Raw genomic sequence first — 23,888 nt, 5'->3', positions numbered from 1 at the left:
TTATTTAAAATCACAGCAGGATAGTAATCTGCCTTGGATCAAAGACAAGTCTGCACACTATTAATGCACCCTCTTTGATGTTCTGTAAGGTGGTCTTAAATTGCTGGCTCATTTTTTTTGGATTAGTTTGACCTAAATGTAACCTGGAATACGCAGGAGATGACCCTGTTATTGTGGTCACAGATACATTTATTTCTCTCTTCAGATCCAGTAGTTAATATGCTGTCTTTCCAGTTGAGGTTCTGTTTTGTCAAATTTATGAAGTGAATCTGTGCAACCAGTAACCCCAAGGCTTCAGAAGTGAATTTATGATCCTAGGGACCAGTAGAACTTTATTGCTGTTCAGTTCATAGCTCTCATTACCTTACAGAATGTGTGGACATGCTGTGAATTGATAGATATGTGATCGGCTGGAATATTTTTCCATTCTTCCACTGCCTGTACAATTTATTTGTTGCTCAAGCCATTGATAACTGATTCTGGTTCTCTAATCAGGTAACCATTTAGTAAAATTGTTTGATGAGAAATAAGAAGTCCTAAGATAATGAGAAATTATTAAAAAATAGTGAACAACTCTGAGCTGCAAGAGGTTTGAACAACAATTCAGAAGACCTTGTACAGTGGTGCCCTACCCAGTACTGGAAGTGAAGGTTTTTTTTATTTATTCATGTGATGTGAGTATCGCTGGCTAAGCCAGCATTTATTGCCCGTACCGAATTGCCCTTGAGAAGGTGGTGGTGAGCTGCAAGGAAGGGAGTTCCAGGATTTTGACCCAGTGACAGCGAAGGAACGGCGATATAGTTCCAAGTTAGGATGATGTGTGACTTGGAGGGGAACTTGCAGATGATGGTATTCCCATGCATCTACTGCTCTTGTCCTTCTAGCTGGTAGAGGTCGTTGGTTTGGAAGGTGCTGTCTAAGGAGCCTTGGTGCATTGCTGCAGTGCATCTTGTAGATGGTACACACTGCTCTCACTGTGCATCAGTGGTGGAGGGAGTGAATATTTGTGGATGAGGTGCCAATCAAGTGGGCTGCTTTGTCCTGGATGGTGTCAAGCTTCTTAAGTGTTGTTGGAGCTGCACCCAGCCAGGCAAGTGGAGAGTATTCCATCACACTCCTGACTTGTCCGTTGTAGATGGTGGCCCTGGCGAACCCAAACTGAGCGTCAGTGAGCAGGTTATTGCTGAGTAATTGTTGCTTGATAGCACTGTTTATGACACCTTCCAACACTTTGCTGATGATTGGGGAGCCAGGAGGTGAGTTACTTGCAGCAGAGTTCCCGGCCTCTGACCTGCTGTTGTAGCCACAATATTTATATGGCTGGTCCAGTTAAGTTTCTGGTCAATGGTAACTCCCAGGATGTTGAGGGTGGGGTATTCAATGATGGTAATGCCATTGAATGTCAAGGGAGTTAGTTGGATTTTCACTTATTGGAGATGGTGATTGCCTGGCACTTGTGTGGCCCAGATGTAACTTGGCACTTATCAGCCCAAGCCTGAATGTTGTCCAGGTCTTGCTGCATATGGACATGGGCTGCTTCAGTATCTGAGGAGTCAGGAATGGTGCTGAACATTGTGCAATCATCAGAAATCATCCCCACTTCTGACCTTATGGACCAGGTGCTGGAAGGTGGGATTAGATTGGGTGGCTAGTTTGTTCAGCCGGCACAGCCACAACGGAATGAATAGCTTCCTGTGCTGTAATTTTTCTATGGTTCTATGATGGAAGGAAGGCCATTGATGAAGCAGCTGAAGATGGTTGGGTCTCAGACACTACCCTGAGGAACTCCTGCAGTGATGTCCTGGAGCTCAGATGATTGACCTCCAACAACCACAACCATCTTCCTTTGCGCTAGGTATGACTCTAGCCAGCGGAGGGTTTTCCCCCTGATTCCCATTGACCTCAGTTTTGCTAGGGCTCCTTGATGCCATACTCGGTCAAATGCTGCCTTGATGTCAAGGGCAGTCACTCTCACCTCACCTCTTGAGTTCAGCTCTTTTGTCCATGTTTGAACCAAGGCTGTAATGAGGTCAAGAGCTGAGTGGCCCTGGTGGAACCCAAACTGAGCGTCACTGAGCAGGTTATTGCTGAGCAAGTGCCGCTTGATGGCACTGTTGATGACACCTTCCATTACTTTACTGATGATTGAGAGTAGGCTGATGGGGCGGTAATTGGCCGGGTTGGACTTGTCCTGCTTTTTGTGTACAGGACATACCTGGGCAATTTTCCACATTGCCGGTTAGATGCCAGTGTTGTAGCTGTACTGGAACAGCTTGGCTAGGGGCGCGGCAAGTTCTGGAGCACAGGTCTTCAGTACTATTGCCGGAATATTGTCAGGGCCCATAGCCTTTGCAGTATCCAGTGCCTTCAGTCGTTTCCTGATATCACGTGGAGTGAATCGAATTGGCTGAAGTCTGGCTTCTGTGCTGCTGGGAACTTCAGGAGGAGGCCGAGATGGATCATCAACTCGGCCCTGGCGGAACCCAAACTGAGCGTCAGTGAGCAGGTTATTGCTGAGTAATTGTTGATTGATAGCACTGTTGATGACATCTTCCAACACTTTGCTAATGATCGAGAGTCGACTGATCGGGTGGTAATTGGCTGGGTTGGATTTGTCCTGCTCTTTGTGTACAGGACATACCTGTGCAATTTTTCACATTGCTGGGTAGATGCCAGTGTTATAGCTGTACTGGAACTTCTTGGCTAGGGGTCACAGCCAGTTCTAGAGCACAAGTCTTTAGTTCTAGTGCCGGAATGTTGTCAGGGCCCATGACCTTTGCTGCATCCAGTGCCTTCAGCTGTTCCGTGATATCATGTGGAGTGAATCGGATTGGCTGAAGAGGAGCACCTGTGATGATGGAGAGGCCAAGATGGATCATCCACTCAGCACTTCTGGCTGAAGATGGATGCAAAGACTTCAACCTTGTTTTTTCGCTGATGTCCTGGCCTCCCCCATCGTTGAGGATGGGGATATTTGTGGAACCTGTTAGTTGTTTAATTGAGCACTACCATTCACGACTGGATGTGGCAGGGTTGCAGAGCTCAGATCTGATCTGTTGGTTGTGGGATCGCTTAGCTATCGCATGCTGCTTCCCCTGTTTTGTATGCATGTAATCCTATGTTGTAGCTTCACTAGGTTGACACCTCATTTTGAGATATGCCTGGTGCTGCTCCTGCCATGCCCTCCTGCACTCTTCATTGAACCAGGGTTGATCCCCGGCTTGATGGTAATGGTAGAGTGGGGGATATGCCGGGCCATGAGGTTACAAATTGTGTTTGAATACAGTTCTGCTGCTGATGGTCCACAGCTCCTCATGGATTCCAGTTTCGAGTTGTCAGATCTGTTCGAAATCTATCCTATTTAGCACAGTGGTAGTGCCAAACAACACGATGGAGGATACCCTGAATGTGAAGACAGGACTTCCTCTCCACAAGGACTGTGCGGTGGTCACTTCTACCAATACTGTCATGGACAGATGCATCTGCGACAGGTAGATTGGTGAGGACGAGGTCAAGTAAGTTTTTCCCTCTTGTTGGTTCCCCCACCACCTGCCGCAGACTCAGTCGAGCAGCTGTGTCCTTAGGACTCGGCCAACTGGGTCAGTAGTGGTGCTACCGAGCCAATGTTGATGATGGACATTGAAGTCCCCACCCAGAGTACATTCTGTGTCCTTGCAACCCTCAGTTCTTCTTCCAAATCAACATGGAGGAGTACTGAATCATCAGTTGCGGGGGGAGGGGAAGTGGTAGGTGGTAATCAGCAGGAGGTTTCCTTGCCCATCTTTGACCTGATGCCATGAGACTTCATGGGGTCAGGAGTCAATGCTGAGAACTCCCAGGGCAACTTCCACCTGACTGTATATCACTGTGCCACTACCTCTGGTTGGTCTGTCCTGTCGGTGGGACAGGACATACCCGGAGATGGTGATGGCAGTATCTGGGACATTGTGAGGTATGATTCGGTGAATATGACTACGTCAGGCTGTTGCTTGACTAGTCTGTGGGATAGCTGCCCCAATTTTGGCACAAGTTCCCATATGTTAGTTAGGAGGTCTTTGCAGGGTCGACCGGGCTTTTGTCATTTGCGGTGCCTAGGTCGATGCCAGGTAGTCCATCTGGTTGTGTTCCTTAGACTTTTCTTTAGCGGTTTGGTACAACTGAGTGGCTTGCTATGCCATTTCCGAGGACATTTAAGAGTCAATCACATTGCGGTGTTCTGGAGTTACAGGTAAGCCAAACCAAGTATTCGTGAACCAGATGGCTTTTTATGATAATGATAGTCTCAGTAATGGTGCCATGAAACTATCTTTCAACTCCAGATTTTTATTAATTAATGGTGGGATTTGAACCCGTGTCCCCAGGGCATTAGCCTGGGCCTCTAGATTACTAGTCCAGTGACATTACCACTGCGCCACCAACTCCCCAATGATGATTGGGCCATTGTATTTTTCTAATCTGTTATGTAAACAGCATAATTGTCATTTCAATTGTCTTTTACCCTGCTAGACTGCCTTTTGCCTCATTGCTCTCTCTCTCTCTTTTATTTGTCTGCAGATCTGTCAGCACTTTAAGTACTTCTAAATGGTGCCCTAAATTTGTTACTGCTATCTCAGACTAATACCTACATATTCTTGTGAACCTACTGGTTTTATGGAGAGAGATTGCATTTAAGCATACTGTCATCTTTATGAATATTACTGTCCTATTGGAAATATTTATAAACTAGCAGAGACCTGCAAAACATTAGCAGTGAAGTTAGGTCTTTATTGCAACAGAACTTCTTTAAATACAGGATTTCTAGTTATGCTTTCACCAAAGACTTTAACAGAATAAAAAAACTTCTCACTCTGAAAAATGCTACACAAAGCTGTCCATGTGTAAAAATTGGCCTAGGAATATAAAAACAAATTTTCGCTAGAGTCTGGCCTTGTGACTTGCTTATAGTCACAGAATATGAAAGTCTAATTGGGAACTGTTTTCTCATGGGTTGAAAAGGCAGGTTTTACATCTGATGGACTCAATATAATTTGAGGAATAAAAACTCTATTTTCATCAGTCTGCCTGTTAGAAATTCAGCATCTATTATCTACATAATAAGCTTTGACTTTCCAATAAGTTAGAGTCATGGAGTTCTACAGCACAGAAACAGGCCCTTCGGCCCAACGCGCCTACGCAGACCATCAAGCACCTGTCCTAACTAATCCCATTTCCCCGCACTTGGCCCGTAGCCTTGTATGCTATGGCGTTTCAAGTGCTCATCTAAATATTTCTTGAATGTCATGAGTGTTCCTGTCTCTACCACCCCTTCAGGCAGTGTGTTCCAGATTCCAACCAGCCTCTGGGTAAAAAAATTCCTCCTCAACTCCCCTCTAAACCTCCTCTGCCCCCTAGTTATTGCCCTCTCCACTAAGGGAAAAAGTTTTTTCCTATCTATCCTATCAATGCCCCTCATAATTTTGTATACCTCAATCAGGTCCCCGCTCAGCTTTCTCCGCTCCAAGGAAAACAACCCAGCTTATCTAGTCTGTCTTCATAACTGAAATGCTCCAGCCCAGGCAACATCCTGATGAATCACCTCTGCACCCTCTCCATTGCAATCACATCCTTCCTATAGTGTGGTGACCAGAACTGTAAACAGTACTTCATCTGTGACCTAACCGGCATTTTATACAGCTCCATCATAACCTCCCTGCTCTTATATTCTGCTTCTCTAGAATTTGTTTACAGTTTGTATGTTGAATACTCGTGAATTGATATTGGAACTTTAAAAAGCGAATGTGCTGTTCAACCTCCAAGGAGAAGAGTAGAGGCTCTGCCAGTTGCAGTGCACATCAACACTATGGGAGAAATTTTATGCTCTCCCCCACGGCAGTTTTGGTGGTTGGGAGAGCATAGCATCGGATGGGATGGTGGCGGGGTGGGGGGTGGCGTGGGCGTTTCCTGCCCCCTTCCCGCCTCTGCCGAAATTTAGTACAGGGTGGGAAAGCCTGTGAATGATCTTCCCGCCCAGCTGCCAATTGAATCGCCAATTAAGGGCCTCATCCTGCCACCACCGCCGCAGTTACCTGTGAGGCGGGCAGCCCTGTTGCAGCATGGGGAAGCACAGCATGGAATACCGTGCAGGCTGCTTCCTGGCTCCCGTTGGGAGGAAGGGAGGTCCCTTGTTAAAAGGCACTCAGTGCCTGAACAAGGGACTTGGCATTGCGAAGTGGGGGGGCCCGCTGAGAGCCACCCCCTGCTCTTGCTGCCAACCGCCCCCCCACCCCCCGCCATCCTCCCCCCCCACCCCCCGCCATCCTCCCCCACGACTCTCACCCCACGAGTGCCCTCCCGCCCTGACCTACCTGTAGCCTGGGTCCAGCGCCACTCCTAGGTCTTGGGTAGTTTCTCCACCTGCAGGAGCCACCGCCTCCATGGTGGTGCTGCTCAGTGGAAGAACCGCCAGCCTCTGATTGGCTGGCAGCTTTCTGAGGGCGGGACTTCCGGCGCCGGGGTCCTTGATCCCATGGATGGCCTGCCACTGTCCACTTAAATGCCTGATTGGCACTAGATTCGGCAGGCCTTCTGGACAAGAGGCAACGCAGGGTTCTTGGCATCGCTTTTTCCACACATTGGGATCCCCATCGCCAGCATAAAACCCCGGCCCTACATGTCCTTTGCCTCGTAAGAGACGCTTGAGAGTGTTGTAAACAAAGGTTTTCCCTGTTTCCGCAGGACCATCCAGAAAGAATGCTTTGCTTTCTCCTTCATAGGCAACATGGGAGACCTCATCAACAATTGCCTTTTGATGTTGGTTAAGTTCAAGATTGCCTTTAGTCTTCTGTTGCATTAGTCAGAGTGCATGCTGGCATTCCCAAACTTTGTAAACTCATATTATTGCACTTTAAAATTCCTTGATGTAATACAGTAAATGAGAATAAACTGTTTTCTTCTGAGTATGTCTTTAAAAAGTTTTCACTCATTGCCCACTTAAATTTATTCCATACCGCTAGAGGATCTTTCGGATCACAAAAAACGCAAACAGTTGTGAAAGGTGTTTGCAGCTGAAAAGGCATTGAATGCAGAGTTGTATCTGATAAAGTATTTTCACATTCAGAATCATCATCCAAAGGATCTGATTCAATTGCTGCATACCTGAACGTAATACACACTTTCTGGTCACCATTCATATTAGTTACAGTTAACAATTCCTGGAATGATTTTGCACTCTTAACATGTAACAATGGCATTCAAATCACTGGACCTTACAAAACACTCCACAAACCAAGACCTGCAAACCCACCGGAAGTTGTCCTATTTTTATAATGGGTCTCCCTCTGCAATTCCTATATTACACTGATATACATTACTTCAGTCTCTATTTTATATAATATTTTACTCCTTTCTCTTTTCTGTTACATTGGCTATATTTAACCTCAGTCTCTCTATTTGAAATTATGTTGATTAAATTTTACCTCAGTCTCCCTCAATTTTATATTATAGTTTCGCAAGTGTGCACCAAACTCATCTCTCATTGCACGTGTGAAAACCTTGAGCATATACAGGTTTGGAAAGTGCTGTCAAAGGAGCCTTGGTGAGTTGCTGCAGTGCATCTTGTAGATGGTACACACTGCTGCCACTGTGCATCGGTGGTGAAGGGAGTGAATTTTGAAGGTGGTGGATGGTGTGCCATCAAGCGGGCTGCTTTGTCCTGGATGGTGTCGAGCTTCTTGAGTATTGTTGGAGCTGCATCCATCCAGGCAAGTGGAGAGTATTCCATCACACTCCTGACTTGTGCCTTGTAGATTTTGGACAGGCATTGGGGAGTCAGGAGGTGAATTACTCACCACAGAAATCCCTTAATTTACCTCAGTCTCTCTCTATTTGATATTACATTGATTACATTTTACCTCACTCTCTCTCAATTTTATATTATAGTCTGGCGAGTGTGCACTAAACTCACCTCTCACTGTACATGTGAGAACCTTGAACATGTCCACCATAGAACTGATCTTTCTGCTGTGTTTTGAGTGTTGGCTCTGCCCACCATTCAACCCACTGACAAATCAGAAAAGTACAGGGAGACAGAAAGTGTATTATATAAGATAGCCATTTTGCTCGGGATCTTTAGGCCGTGCCTCTGGTAGATAATTACCTTGCAGGCATTGCAGGGAAGGCACTGCTTAATGTTATCCTAATGTGGTGTGCCTCCACTCTACCACACGACTGTTGTTGCTGAAGTATAGCTGATGATTATTTTGAAATTGTTTATCATCCTTATTGGATATGTATTTATTGAATGAATTCAAATTTGTCTGCAGACACGTTGCATTCTCTCCTGCTAATTTGCTTGTTTTGCTCCAGATTGTCAAATGAAAAACTCTACACAGAAGCATGACTTACCTTGCAGTATACCTGCTCCACCTCAGATCCCTCTACCTGAGATCCCTCATCCATGGCACGTGAGTAGTCCCTCATTCTCACTATGACCACAGTGAAAAAAATTTGAACAGCGGTTATCCAGCAAGTATTTGTTCTGCTGTTACATCTTATCCACAAAGAGAAAATCCTAACCATAAAAGAACAATTATTGAGCCCTCATAACACATTTTTATTGCATATTAATTCCTAAACTGCTGCCATGTCCAGGAAAATGCCACTCTCCATTTTTCTTTCGACTTCCTGCTGGCAGACAACAATTTAATAGATGGCGGTGCAGGAAGCTGTGAGACCAATTAGAAGCAGATAAGCACAAAGCATTTGAGCATCGAGCGTCACCAATTGCACATGCCCAAGTACTCACTATGTCAAACAGAGGATTCAGTCCTGCTCCAGGTGATAACATCTGAACATTATAGGTTTAATTTTCCAAAGTTGTGCTTCCAGTAAGGGCCTTCCCCCACCAGGAGTACATATTGGAAATAAAGCTGAACACTGTATACGGTTTTTTGCCCATTTATTTAAATCTTAGGAAAATTGTGCAGAGCACATGCCCTAATTTCCATTATGCACTTCCAATGGGAAAATCTTCCTGCAAAGATAGTGGGCCAGCAGCGAGCTTCAAAAATGGCGGTCCGCCCGCATGGACCACAGGTTGCGAAGCCACCGCGATATTCAGCACAACAGCTCATTTAAATGGCCGGGGCGGACCACCCATCCCGATGACATGGAGAGGGCGGGCTGTCCGTCCCCGGCAATGGTGTCAGGTGGCACTGCGCAGGTGCTGGCTCCATTTTTAAAGAGCTTCGTGCCCTACATTTCTGTTTAAAATTTAACGGGAAATTTTTTGCAAAAAATTAAATGACTTGATCCTGACCCTCTCCCACTGCCACCACCACCCCCCAATAGCCATAGAATTAAGTACCTGCCCTCTTCCCCCCCCCCCCCGCCACGCACAAAAAACACTTACCTGGCGCACCTGACCTTCCCCCCCTCTCCCCCATAGTTCATAAACTCTAAACTTTACCCTTTCCCACCATCCCCTAGACCAATTAAATTACCCTGATGCCGCTGCCCCTTCCTCCCCACCCTCCACACCGAGAAACTTACCTCTCCCCCCTCCACACCAGTGTTCTGCCTTGGATCTCTAGATGGAGATCCAAAAGCAGCGGAGTGTCGGCCACCGGCACCTATATTGGAGTGGAACAGACGGCTGAAGAGGGTAAGTAATTAATTCCTTCGTTTGTGTTTTTTAAATATGTAAATTTGGTTCCCATCACCGAGCAGCGGGGGGTGGGAGGGGCCGCCATGAGGCCTCGCCACTGCCAGCAATATCGGGCCTGGCCTTACCGGCGTCGAGGCTCCAGGTAGGCCTCTGCCAGCGGCATTTTCCGCCCCCTCGCCGTGACCCCCGACATTGAGGGGGCTGTAAAATCCAGCCCAGTGAATGCAAAAAATAAAACACACCTGGCAACAATCGGCACATTTTAACTGATTTCTGTGGCCTTACTTTTGGAAGGAGTTTTTGTTGTCTATGTTGGATGGTGAAAGAACTGAGATAAAAGCAAAATATGAATTCTGTCGAGTGCTTGCCATTGAGACTGGGGGAGAACCATTTTCCTCCTGGATCATCGTTGCCTACACTTCAAGTCAATTGCATCTACAATTATTCTAGGTTCTTGAAATGCTAAACATAAGCATGCTGGTAGTCTCTCAATAGTGCTGAAATTTTAATATAATGGGTAGGCTATCAGGAAAGAGGCTAAAGTAACTTAATTGGCAGTGAGGTATTTGAAAATAGAGAGTGGCAATTCACACACTATCTACTTACTGATTACAACCATACATTGCTGAGTTCCTTTTGTCTCCTACCTGTTCTTGCAGGGAGAAAATCAAAGTGATAAATTTTGATTAGTTTGGAAGGATACTTTAAAAAAAATTGTAATGTTCCATTTTGCCAGTTTATATAGTGGAGAAAAGAAATGCATATTATCAGGCTAGTGCCCGTGAAGATCAATTTGTCAGTTAAAGCTTTTTCCTCTCAGACTTGTGTTTAAAACATATTGAAGAGAACTACTAAAATTTAACAGCTTTTATTGTTTTGTAACCAGTCTAATACACTGATGAGAGTTAGGTACTGTAGTGATCTAACTTCCTTCTATATATAATTGTTACAACCCACAATAACTTGCATTTATATAACACCTTTAGTGTAATAAAATGTCCCAAGGTACTTCACAGGAATGTTGTCAAACAAAATTTGATACTAAAGCCACTTAAGGAGATATTAGGACAGGCAAACAAAAGAGGTAAGTTTTTTGTAATAAACTTGTAGGGTTTTTTTTTTAATTCCATGGTTTTCCAAAAGTGCTTTTTTCTCCAAACACAGAGATCAGGAGTTTTTTTTTATTCTTTCATGGATGTGAGCATTGCTGGAAAGGCCAGAAATTTATTGCCCATCCCTAATTGCCCTTGAGAAGGTGGTGGTGAGCTGCCTTCTTGAATCGCTGCAGTCCGTCTTTTTTTATTCTTTCACGGGATGTGGGTGTCACTGGTTAGGCCAGCATTTATTGACCATCCTTAATTGTTCTTGAAAAGATGGTACAGGTACGTCCACAGTGTTGGGAGGAAGGGAGTTCCAGAGTTCCAGGATTTTGACCCAGCGATATAGTTCCAAGTGAAGATGGTGTGTGGCTTGGAGGGGAACTTCCAGTGGTGGCGTCAGCTGCCCTTGACCTTCTTGTTGGAAAAGGTTGCGGGTTAGGAAGGTGCTGTCGAAGGAGGCTCGGCGAGTTGCTGCAATGCACCTTATAGATGGTACACACTTCTTTCACAGTACGCCAGCGGTGGAGGGAGTAAACGTTTAAGGTGGTGGATGGGGTGCTGATCAAATAGGCTACTTTGTCTGTATGGAGTTGAGCTTGTGTGTTGATGGAGCTGCACTCATCCAGGCAAGTGGAGAGTATTCCATCACGCTCATGACTTGTGCCTTGTAGATGGTGGACTGGCTTTGGGGAGTCAGGAAGTGAATTACTCACTGCAGAACTCCCAGCGTCTGACCTGCTGTTGTAGCCACAATTTATGTGGCTGGTCCAGTTAAGTTTCTGGTCATTGGTAACTCCCAGGATGTTGATGGTGGGGGACTCAGTGATGGTCATGCCTTTGAATGTCAAGGGGAGATGGTTGGATTCTCTCTTGTTCAAGATGGCCATTGTCTCTTGCTTCTATGGTGCGAATGTTACTTGACACTTATCAGCTCAAGGCTGAATGTTGTCCAGGTCTTGTTGCATGTGGACATGGACTGCTTCATCTACTTTATCTGAGGAGTCACGAATGATTCTGAACAATGTGCAATCATCAGGGAACATCCCCACTTCTGACATTATGATGGAGGGAAGGTCATTGAAGCAGCTGAAGATGGTTGGGCCTAGGACACTACCCTAAGGAACTCCTGCAGCGATGTCTTGGGGCTGAGATGTTTGGCCTTCAAGAACCACCATCCTTTCTGTTTGGTATGGCTCCAACCACTGAAGAGTTTTCCCCCTGATTCCCATTGACTTCAGTTTTGCTAGGGCCCCTTGATGCCACACTTGGTCAAATGTTGCCTTAATGTCAAGGACAGTCATTCTCACCTCACCTCTTGAATTCAGCTCTTCTGTCCATGAGGTCTGGACCGAGTGGCCCTGACGGAGGCCAAACTGAGCATCAATAAGCAGGTAATTGATGTGTAAGTGCCACTTGATAGCACTGTTGATGACACCTTCCATCACTTGGCTGATGATGAGGCCAGATTGGAGTTGGCCTGGTTTTTGTGGACAGGAATTACCTGGGCAATTTTCCACATTGTCAGGTAGATACCAATGTTGTAGCAGTTCTGGAAGAGCTTGGCTAGGGATGCAGCTAGTTCTGGAGCTCAAGTATGCAGTACTACTGCCGGGATGTTGTCAGGGCCCATAGCCTTTGCCAGTGCCTTCAGCCATTTCTTGCTATCATGTGGAGTGAATTGAATTTGTTGAAGACTGGCATCTGTGATGCTGGGGAGGAGAACGAGATGAACCATACACTCGGCACTTCTAGCTGAAGATGGTTGCAAATGCATTAGCCTTGTCTTTTGCACTGATGTGCTGGGCTCCCCCGTTATTGAGGATGGGGATGTTTGTGAAGCCTCCTCCGACTGTTAGTTATTTAATTGACCACCATCATTCATGACTGGATGTGGCACAGCTGCAGAGCTTTGATCTGATCCATTGGTTGTGGGATTGCTTAGCTCTGTCTATAGCATGCTGCTTCCGCTGTTTAACATGCATGTAGTCCTGTGTTGTAGGTTCACCAGGTTGCTAGCTCATTTTTAGGTATGCTTGGTGCTGCTCTGGCATTCTCTCTTGCAGTCTTTATTGAACCAGGGTTGATCCCCGGGCTTGATGGTAATGGTAGAGTGAGAGATAAACCGGGGCATGAAGTTACAGATTGTGGTTGAATACAATTCTGCTGCTGCTAATGGTCCAGAGCGCCTCTTGAATGTTCAGTTTTGACCTGCTAAATCTGTTCTGAATCTATCCCAGTTAACACCTTTGCACATTCCAAGGCCCAACCAGAGCCAGAAGTCTGAGAAGTTCTGGACCCAGAACAATGGCTTACTCTAAGTAATTGAATTACCTAGGATTGCTTCATTAGCACGACAGACAAGGCAATACTGACATATTGACTTTGAAAGAACAAACCCCTCCGAGTGTAAATACTGACATCCAGGGGACTGTGGAGCCAGTTCTGAACCTTGTGTCTCATTAGAAGGTTCCATAGAGGCAGTCATGTTACCGTCTGTCCCTCTCGGAAAAAACTGGGAGTTTTGCTTCTCTCTTACTCTGTTTTCAGAAAACATCAAGTTTGAAAACCATCTGCAACTGTGGACCCTCCAAGCCTACAGACTGCTACAGCCAGAGACTAGGGGAAGAGAGCCACCTACAGTTCTGCCTCCAAGAAAACCCTGAGCAAAGTGGGCCAGCCAAAGACTACAAGAATACAACTCCAGCCGGAAGACCACTGAATCAACCAACCTCAGACTGTGTATTTAACTTTTATTTATTCTGGATTTTAATCCAACCAAAAAACCTACTTTCCACTTTGTAATCTATTTGTGTGTGTGTGATCCTCGTGTCGATGTGTGCGTGAACGTGTAGCTTTTTTTTAGGCTGCATTTGCTGACAATGCAACCACTAGGTGGCACTGTACTGGCACATACGCAAATGTAGCCTGTTCCACTAAAAAATCACAGTCTGCGATGTTCAGGCAGCTGCCAGGACTAAAGATGGTGGGGTGGGGGGTGCTCTCTCCCGGCTTCCCCCTGGTCTCTCCCCGCTTCCTCCCTGATGTCTCCCCACTTCCCCCCCACCCTGCTCTCTCCCTGCTTGTCCCCCACCCCGCTCTCTCCCCGCTTGCCCCCCATCCCGCTGTCGCCCCGCTTCCCCTCAACCCCGCTGTCTCCCTGCTTCCCCTCCACCCCGCTGTCGCCCTGCTTCCATGCATGACGTGATGACGTCATCTGCGCATGCGCCAACCAGACCTGGCAATGTGGAACGCCGCGCATGCGCAGAGAGCAGGAGCCTGTTTGCGCATGTGCGCAGCATGGCGCAGTCTGATGACGTCCGTGGCCGGCTGCGTTGTCAGGAATCACTTTTTTTGTTGTTTTCAATTGGGTTTAGTTTGTTGAGTATAATAAACTTACCTCTTGTTTAAACTCAAGAAAACCTGTCTGGTTCTTTCACAATCACATAAAGGTAAAAAGGTAAAATGCTCACTGTGGTGGTAAGCACAACCACTGTTTAAAAAAGGAATAAACCCTGTTACGGTCAAATAAGCAGAAGGGCAAGAGGGGCGACTGTGACCCTCTCCTCCCCTGGCCGTAACAACAGGTTAAGTAAGTGGGCAAAAATTTGGCAGATAGAGTTTAATGTGGGGAATGTGAGGTTGTCCACTTTGGCGGGAAGAATAGAAAAGCGGAACATTATTTAAATGGAGAGAGACTGCAGAATGCTGTGGTATAGAGGGATCTGGGAGTCCTTGTACATGAATGACAAAAAGTCAGCATGCAGGTACAGCAAATAATTAGGAAGGCAAATGGAATGTTGGCATTTATTGCAAGGGGGATGCAGTATAAAAGTAGTAAAAGTAGGGACGTCTTGCTACAACTGTACAGGGTATTGGTGAGATCGCACCTAGAGTACTGTGTACAGTTTTGGTCTCACTTAAGGAGGCATTGGAAGCAGTTCACTAGGAACGTTCACTAGGTTGATTCCTGGGAGGAAAGGTTGTCTTATGAAGAAAGGTTGGGCCTATACCCATTGGAGTTTAGAAGATTGAGAGGTGATCTTATTGAAACATGTAAGATTCTGAGGAAAGTGGTGTAAAAGCCACAATCAGATCAGCCATGATTTTATTACATGGTGGGGCAGGCTCAAGAGGCCCAATGGCCTACTCTTGCTCCTATTTCTTATGATATATTTTCCTGTTATTTGTGGGAGCATATAGAATAGGGAAATAAAACCATATCCCCTACCATGCAGAAACAAACAGTTGACAGGTATTGGTAAGAACATGAGAAAGACATGTTGAGGAAGTAACTTATATAACCTTTAACAGGTCATATACACTACACAACACAGAAAAGGTTAATAAAGCACAATCTTTCATTAAAAGCTGCATTGGGCCTCTTGACAGAGAAAATGAAGTTGAGAAATAAGTGTTGCTGTTTCGACCAGTTGAGAAATGTGTCTAAGGGTCTTTACTGTCTTCACCTGGTCTTATTGTAACGGGGTTTAATTTTTAAACACACTGTGTTTTGAGCTCCCCCTTGGTGAATCCTTGTTCACCACTTTCCAGTTATAAGACAAAGAATTGAGCACACCAGGTTTTCTTAGGTTTAAAAAAGAAAAGTGAAATTTATTAAACTTACTTAAACTCTAATTTGGTTAACGTCTACGGATATACGATGCGCCCATGCTAGCATGCACACGTGATACACACATGCAAATAGGGACAGAAAAGAACAGAAGAAAAATAAAGTAGAGAGGTTGAGGCAGTCTCTGAAGGGAATTTCTTGTTAGTGTTTCTGTGTTTCCAGCTCGCCATAGAGCCTTTGATTGTAGACAGCTCTTACTTTTCGTTGGGGCCCAGTATTCTTCTTAAACCTTGTTCACGTAGGAGACTTTTCTCTCTTTGAGTTCGCATGTCTTCAATGGGTCTTCCGTTCCGTGAGAAAGAGATGGGAGCAGACAGGAGAGAGGTGTTCTCAGTCCAGGACCAAATAGCTTTCTGCCTTTCAAACACTCTGTGGCAAGTTCAAATTCAAAACAGCCAGTTAGTCATGTGACTAAACTGGTCTGACCAGGTCTTCTGTGTATCGGAGAAGCAAGGACTGGGTCCTTTGTTCCAACTCTGTCTGCTAGCATGCAAAAAAGGTCTTTCTGGTGAGGGGCCGGGCAATTCCTTGTGATAGCCCCTCATTTCTTCCCAGCACCAATTTTAAGTTTTTAATGTTCATGTGGTGAAATTATGTGTGCCTCATTCTTGGCAGGTGGGGGCCTGCAAGACAGTTGCTCTTTAACTGGAAAAATGCAATTTGATTTAATGTGAGAAAAGTCATTTTCAAACAAATCAGCCATGCCTACACTCAAATTTATTGGTTGCTAAGCACTTCGACTTGTCCTGAGGATGTGATAAAGTACTAAATAAATGTTTCTTTCTCATTGGCAAGTTTTCTGAAAAGAAATAGCTGTGAGGCCCTCCCACATCTTGTTGCCACCCTGCTGTACTTGATCTGCTTTCACTGGCTGTTTGACATCTTCTTTATGCTCCCTGTCTTCCTGCTGCCCCTTGTGTTCCTATGTTTTCAACACTTCCTCTCTGCATTCCTCGTTTGCTCTTCCACTTTGTTATTGTCCACAATTAGTTCTGCACTCATTCTGCTGCTGGCAAGTACACGCAGAAAAGTATATTAGTTCTGTGATGCACTGAGTATTGTTCCTACCAATCGTTGGACAACTCATCATGTTTTGCCGCTCAATTGAGAAGCGTGATTATGATTTTTAAGGATTTATCCCTCACACGCTTGCATATCAGCACTATAAAATGGGAGGAAATTATTTTTTATCAAATAATAATGCAATTTCAAGGGAATTAACAAATTAATGGATCCCCTCCCCAGTTTAAACACTGCTGTGCAGAAATTCAAATCGGGCAGTGGCGAGTTGGAACAGCCATCCACTATGTGCAGCATCTGATATTTAATTCCATTGACAAAAATAGAACTGACTGTCAGGTGCTGTGTATAATGGGGTGGCTGATCCGATACCACCCATTCTGCACCACCGTCTGAGACACATTTCTACTCCTGCATCTTTTTGCAAGAGTTTTACCATCAGTAAAATACAGAAGTCATTTTCCATCTTAATGCTTCTGGTGTGGAGCCTCACCCGCTTGTGAGCACATATTCCAAATCCAGGTGCGTGGTATAGGCAATTTTCCAAACATTTAATTTAAATAGTCAGAAAATTGTGCACAGTGGGTACCTGAATTTCACAATATGCTGCAGGACCCCCTGCTGGGAATGTGAAGCAAGAAAGTAACCTCTTAAACACCAATGAGCAAATCCACTGAACTATTGAACCTATCCTGTAATTCTGTTTTTTGCATATAACTGCAGAATTTTTATTTATCTGACTTTTTTTGGTATGATAACAGTTGGAATTTTGTTGCCTCAAGTAAATTCTTGTTAAACATTCATCAGTGTTCTAAGGTGTGAATCTCTATGAAAAATTGCTCATCAAACTTATTAAAAAGATAAACAAGTGGAAAATAGTTTGCAAAAAAAAGCCTCCTGCAAAATTGGAATTCTCTTATTTGCATATCATGATTTGAACCATATGTTTTAGTTTCCCAGAAGAAGAGGGATTATAGAATGAGTGAGCAGTGCAAGGGCATCTAGTTCAATTACAATTTTAGTTATCACTGATTCATTTGGAGCTCACTGTGCCATTATACTTGTAAAGTAAAATATATGAATTGTGATATTTTCTTAAATGCATCTTACATTTCTAAATAACAATTATTAGGAATGTAAAGCAGAAGTTCTCTAATCTTGCCTATGATAAAAACTAATCTTTTACTTCATGTCGATGATTACTCTTTTCCAGTGCTTGCTCTGACTGTGCTTTTGTGATTGGGACAGCAGTAAACTCTACATTACTAACTCAATAAATTGAAAACATTTGGGTTTAGATTATTCATTGAGTAGTACATTCACCACAAGAATTTTGCAATAGTTTCATCTGCCGGCAATGTTGTGTTCTAAGTTAAAATATTTTCCTGATGCTGATTGGAAGATTTACTGATTTAGGACAATGGAAGCTAGGTTGCAGAAGTTACACCACTCCCAATTTTTGACTCTCTCCAATTTCTACCATATGACTGCAGCTGAGGTAGGTAGGAGAGATTCAAAGGGGTAGATCTTGGTATATATTACAGTCATTTTTCACACTTAATCTGCATATGCTTTTGGGACACCAGTAAATTAGTGGGGCCATAGGCATTCCTGTCAGCCACCTAAAACAGTTGTTGAGCCCCAGATTAACATATGAAAGGGGCCTAACACCTAGTGAAGGACCTTTCTGCAAAGTATGATGGTGATGAGTGGAGCAGTTTCTGGGCCTGCTGGATCAAGATTCTGCAGCGATCTCCATGGCCACCAATGAAAAGTAAGTCTACATTTTTTACAAACCTTGCAGAGGAGCAGGTGTGCTCCACCAACTCCACAGCCGTCACAATTGACACCACCTCCAGTCCTGGGACATAAGTAAAATGCAGTCTATTATCAACAGTGTAAAATACCACTGGGTAAACTAACTTCTGAAAGCAGGCAGTTATCTTTGTTCTTCATTCATAGGAAAATATAGCTGCTAGATTTTAAACGTATTTCGTGGACTCATCTGATATTGATGTTCCTTGTTAGGTACGAAGACTTCTGCATTTCTGTGATGACAAACACTGACCTATCAGTTCAAAATTATAACATTCTTTATTAACCTAATATGAAAAATGAGTTCCATTTGCACCCTTACCCCATGTTCGCATTCCAAATGAACCTGTGGGCACAGTTTGCCTAATTTTCCATTGGATACACTGGAGGTAGTTTAAACTTTTGACATAGGCAGGAAGCAGATAGTTGTGTATCAGCCGCCTGTTGTAGACCCAGCCTGATTTTTCCTTTCCGTTAGAGTCTGTGGAAAGAAAAATTAGGTGCTTTCTATAATGGGTGGCCAGTCCATTGCCACCAGTGAACCGACTGGGCCAAAACTGAAAACCAGACCCAGAGTATTCACTCCTACTGAGTCCTGCTGAACAGGAATACATCAGGGAATGAGGTCCCGAGGTCAGTGCATGACTAATCCATGATCTGCATTCCTGTGCACTGAGACTTTGTGCAAGGAGTGGAATCTTAGTCTTAGGGCTTTACTGTAATAACTGAAGCCAATGTGGCCTGGTGCCTTTTTTACTTATTGCCAGTTTTTACTGCAGTCAAACTCTGGGTGTGGATATGTTCTCCCAAAAAGAGTTATAAAATCTGATTGCCAGCATATGTCCTTTTCAAAGAAATATATTGCAGCGAATTGAGGTCTACAATACAATTAGAATTCAAAGAAGTTCCTACTGTTTGTTTCTTCAGACTTTTAATTTTGGCAGTTACAAAGTTGAGCAATCCAGACATAAAATCTAAATTAATTCAAGTGCCCACATCGAGTAAGAAAGGAGTCCAAAATAAGTTTACGCAGTCCTATAGTCTGTTGGTGAAATTATATGCCTTTCCATGGGGTAATGGGACTCGGGCTCTGTTTTGGATTCTAAACTGGAAAGAAAATGCATCTGAATGCTGTTTGTTTCTCCTAAATTGGGCAAGAGGTGTGCAAGAACAGAAAAGACTATTACAGCCTACCTGTCCACCTCAAATTTATGCTTTAAAAAAACAAGATATTAATGACCAAGAAATTCATGTGCTTGGGGGCATGACGTGGGGGATGGTGGTTGTTGCAGGGGACAATCATGCTGGCATAATTTCCCCTCCGCTTTGTTTTTTTTGTTTCCTCCTTCCTTTCTATTGTTCTTGCTGTTCTTCCCATCTTCACTGCTGTTCCTCCTGCCTGTATCACTGCAACTCTAGTTGAAACTTGCACTCTGTTAGCAGAAAATCTTTCACTTTTTCTTATATAACCAGTCAAGCTATGTCAAACCTTTTTTGATTTGGAAAATATCTTTAAGTACTATTGTTTCTATTCTGTTCAATTTTTTTTTAAAAAGGTCACTGGTTCAAATCAATATTCCAGGTAACTGTCTCCAGTTGTTACAAATTGCAGGTCTGTATTAGATGTTCATTCAGGTCTCCTCTGTAAGCAGTGCTGTGTCCCATATGATGGGGGCTTTACCTTTATAGCCCAGTGTTTTGTTCTATGATAGCTTAACTGAAGCTGTAGCAGTGAATATTCTTAATGTTTGAACTGGATGCAGTTATCCCACACGTGCTTCTCTAATCTTCAGAAAGACTGCCTGGTTAGTACTTCAGAGAAATGAGGTCAATGATCAATCAACAGGCTGCTTTGTTTTTTTATTCCTTATCTGGAGAAGATGGAACAGCTTGACCTCTGAGCCGCTCTTGATTATCCATTCCTGGGATTGGTCAGCTGAGCTGCCAATCAAACTCAGTACTGGGATCTTTTAATAAACCTCCATTGCCTCAAGCAATCTGGATGGCTGATTTGTGTGAAATCTAAACCACATCTCCAGCAACTAGCTGTTCTGTGAATTTAATCACTTCTGAGATAAATTTACATTAATAGTAATATTATAATCTAAATTACACCAAACTCCTATGTAGCCAAATCGCCAAAAACCATGAAATATGTTGAGGGCATGATCCAAATAGAGGCTAAGGGATGACATAAACTTGATAAGGGACTGAGATAGGGGACAGATATCGCAATGTTGTGGCAGAGGTTAAAAAGCAGCCTTGAGCAAAATTGTTGTTTCCAGACAATGTCCCTAAAATTGTCCATTAGGACATGACTGATTTTATTAGTCACTTTCTATATCCCCTCATAGAGTCCATCTGAGCTGTGTCTTGTTCTCTTGGCATATTCTCAGCCTGTCCACAACTTTTTTGTAATTTCTAGCATTCTTAATATTGAGTAAGATGATTTTATGGTTTTACACCATGTAAATTTGCTCTCACCATGAAAACCTTCAAGCAAACAATTCTTAATATTTCCTAGTCAGTCCCTGGAAATTCCATTTTTGGATTGGAAAGGTAACATTTGGTTGTCTCCGTGAACAGCTTTTGTCATCCTTTAGGCTCAATTTCAGTCATGTCCTTATCATATTTCAAAGAAGTCATATATTGGTTGCAATATTGTTTTGGTCTCCACTATCTGTGCCACAGTGCTGGTGTATGTAAAGCAGTGAAATTCTATGCATCATGCATGGACACAAATGTAAAACAGTTCCACAGGAAAATCTACCCTCTGTGTGTAATAACATCTTCCATTGCTAAATGTTGCAAATTAGTGCTCCCATCTCGGAGCTTTGTGTGACAGGAGCACGTATGGAGGTCTCTGTGCCCTGCATGATATTCCATCAGTTAATTTTAATTGACCAAAATTCATGCAGAATATGCTGGAGCCTTTGCTGGAATTCCTGACGTGCAATCTTGTTGCATGAATTTCATAGCATGTATGCTATAGCTAAAGCCAAAGTAAATTTCACAATGTAGGTCAATGAGCACAGGGGTAAAGTGCAAGCAGATGTAGCACTGGAGGACATCAGCACACATGGTGGAGAGGTAGAACTGGGTGTCATATTTGGCATGTTTTGGGGAAGCTGACCCCATATCTGCAGATGATGTTATCAAGGGATAAAATGTAGATGAGGAAGTGGAAATGGCCAAGGGTGAATCCTTGGGCGCTGCTGCCGGTGATGTGGGAAGAGAAATCATTTCTAAAAATGCTCTGGCTATGAATAGATTGGTGAGTGAAACCAAGTGGAGGCCCTCTCACCGATTGAACAACTGAGAATATGGCTTAGTTAATGAGTACACTCTCCATTGTGGAACTATACAGACCAAAGATCCCAAGATCCTCAGTTTGTGTTGAGTTAGGTGATCGCAGTCATGGTGGTAGTAATTGGCCTCAAAGTTAGCCAGCTTTCCTGCATCTGAACAATCTACACTTTCCTGCTGGAAAAGTGTATGTGTGGATGATCATAAAATCGCACGATAATTACAGATAAGGAAGGTTATTCTGTCCATCTTGATTCGTTCATCCAAACATCACACCATTGTCGCGTCCAATTATTTCTTAAATGATTCCAGTTTTTGTCTCCACTACTTTATTTGGAAGTTTATTTTGCATATTGATCACATTTCACAGAATCACAGAATTGTTAACAGTGCAGAAGGAGACCATTCAGCCCATCAAGTCCGCACTGGCTCTCTGAAAGAGCAGTTCCCTCAGTTCCATTCCCCTGCCTTCTCCCCATAACCCTTCACATTCTTCCTTTTCATATAACTGTCTAATTCCCTTTTGAATGCTTCAATTGAACCTGCCTCCACCACGTTCTCAGGCAGTGCATTCCAGACCTTAACCACTTGCTGCGTGAAAAAGATTTTCCTCATGTCACTTTTGCTTCTCTTATCAAATACTTTAAATCTGTACCCTCTCGTTCTCGATCCTTTCACCAGTGGGAACAGTTTCTGTCTATCTACTCTGTGCAGACCCCTCATGATTTTGAATACCTCTATCAAACCATCTATCAGCCTTCTCTTCAAGGAAAACAGTCCTAACTTCTCCAGTCTAACTTCATAACTGAAATTCCTCATCCCTAGAACCATTCTCATGAATCTTTTCTGTACTCTCTCCATTGCCCTCACGTCTTTCCTAAAGTGCGCCGCCCAGAATTGGATGCAATACTCCAGCTGAGGCTGAACTAGTGTCTTCTACAAGTTCAACATAACTTCCTTGCTCTTATACTCTATGCCCCTATTAATAAAGCCCAGGATACTGTATGCTTTATTAACCACTATCTCAACCTGTCCTGCCACCTTTAATGAATTTATGCACATATACACCTAGGTCACAGAGTCATAGAGAGATACAGCACTGAAACAGGCCCTTCAGCCCACCGAGTCTGTGCTGACCAACAATCACCCACTTATACTAATCCTACATTAATCCCATATTCCCTACCACATCCCACCATTCTCCTACCACCTACCTACACTAGGGGCAATTTACCATGGCCAATTCACCTATCAACCTGCAAGTTTTTGGCTGTGGGAGGAAACCGGAGCACCCGGCGGAAACCCACACGGTCACAGGGAGAACTTGTAAACTCCGCACAGGCAGTACCCAGAACCGAACCCGGGTCGCTGGAGCTGTGAGGCTGCGGTGCTAACCACTGCGCCACTGTGCCGACCCCAATACTCTGGGTCTCTGGGTTATCAGTCCAGTGACAATACCACTACACCACCACCTCCCCTCCTTCTGCTCCTGTACCCCCTTTAGAATTGTGCCCTTTATTCTATATTGTCTTGCCATGTTCTTCCTACCAAATGAATCACTTCACATTTCTCTGCATTGAACTTCACCTGCCACCTGTCTGCCCATTCCACCAACTTATTTATGTCCTATTGAAGTTCTACACTATCCTCCTCACAATTCACAATGCTTCTAAATTTTGTATCATCTGCAAACTTTGAAATTGTGCCCTATGCGCCAAGGTCGTGGTCATTAATATATATCAGGAAAAGCAAGGGTCCCAACACTGACCGCTGGGGAAGCAAAACAAACCTTCCTCCAACCCGAAAAACATCCATAAACCACTACTCTTTGTTTCCTGTCACTCAGCAAATTTTGTATCCATGTTGCTACCGTCCGTTTTATTCCATGAGCTACAAATTTGCTCACAAGTCTGTTGTGTGGCACTGTATCAGATGCCTTTTGAAAATCCATGTACACCACATCAACAGCATTGCCTCAACAACCCTCTCTGTTACCTCCTCAAAAAACTCCAGCAACTTCGTTAAACATGATTTTCTGTTATGGAATCCATGCTGGCTTTCCTTAATTAACTCACATTTGTCCATGTGACTATTGATTTTGTCCCAAATTATTTTTTCTAGAAGTTTTCCCACCATCGAAGTTAAACTGACTGGCCTATAGTTGCTGGGCGTATCTTTACACCCTTTTTTGAAGAAGGCTGTAACGTTTGCAATTCTCCAGTCCTCTGGCACCAAACCTGAGTCCAAGGAAGACTGAAAAATTATGGCCAGTGCCTCTGCAATTTCCACCCTCACTTCCCTCAGTATCCTTGGAGGCATCTCATCTGGCCCTTGGTTCTTTATCTACTTTAAGTACAGACAGCCTATCCAATAC

The 23,888-nt window shown here is 44.0% G+C and overlaps 1 protein-coding gene across 1 annotated transcript in view; it reads left to right on the top strand.

Moving 5' to 3' along the window:
* The window catches only part of afap1 (actin filament associated protein 1), a 331,909-nt gene that overhangs the window by 145,732 nt on the left and 162,289 nt on the right, over positions 1-23,888 (top strand). Inside the window, exon 3 of the mRNA XM_068040149.1 lies at positions 8,344-8,441. Coding sequence (XP_067896250.1) covers positions 8,344-8,441 — 98 coding nt within the window. The remainder of the gene's footprint in view (positions 1-8,343; positions 8,442-23,888) is intronic.

This window comes from Heterodontus francisci, chromosome 1 (assembly GCF_036365525.1).
Source record: "Heterodontus francisci isolate sHetFra1 chromosome 1, sHetFra1.hap1, whole genome shotgun sequence".
Classification (NCBI taxonomy): Eukaryota; Metazoa; Chordata; class Chondrichthyes; order Heterodontiformes; family Heterodontidae; genus Heterodontus; species Heterodontus francisci.
This window is presented reverse-complemented; position numbering and strand designations above follow the sequence as displayed.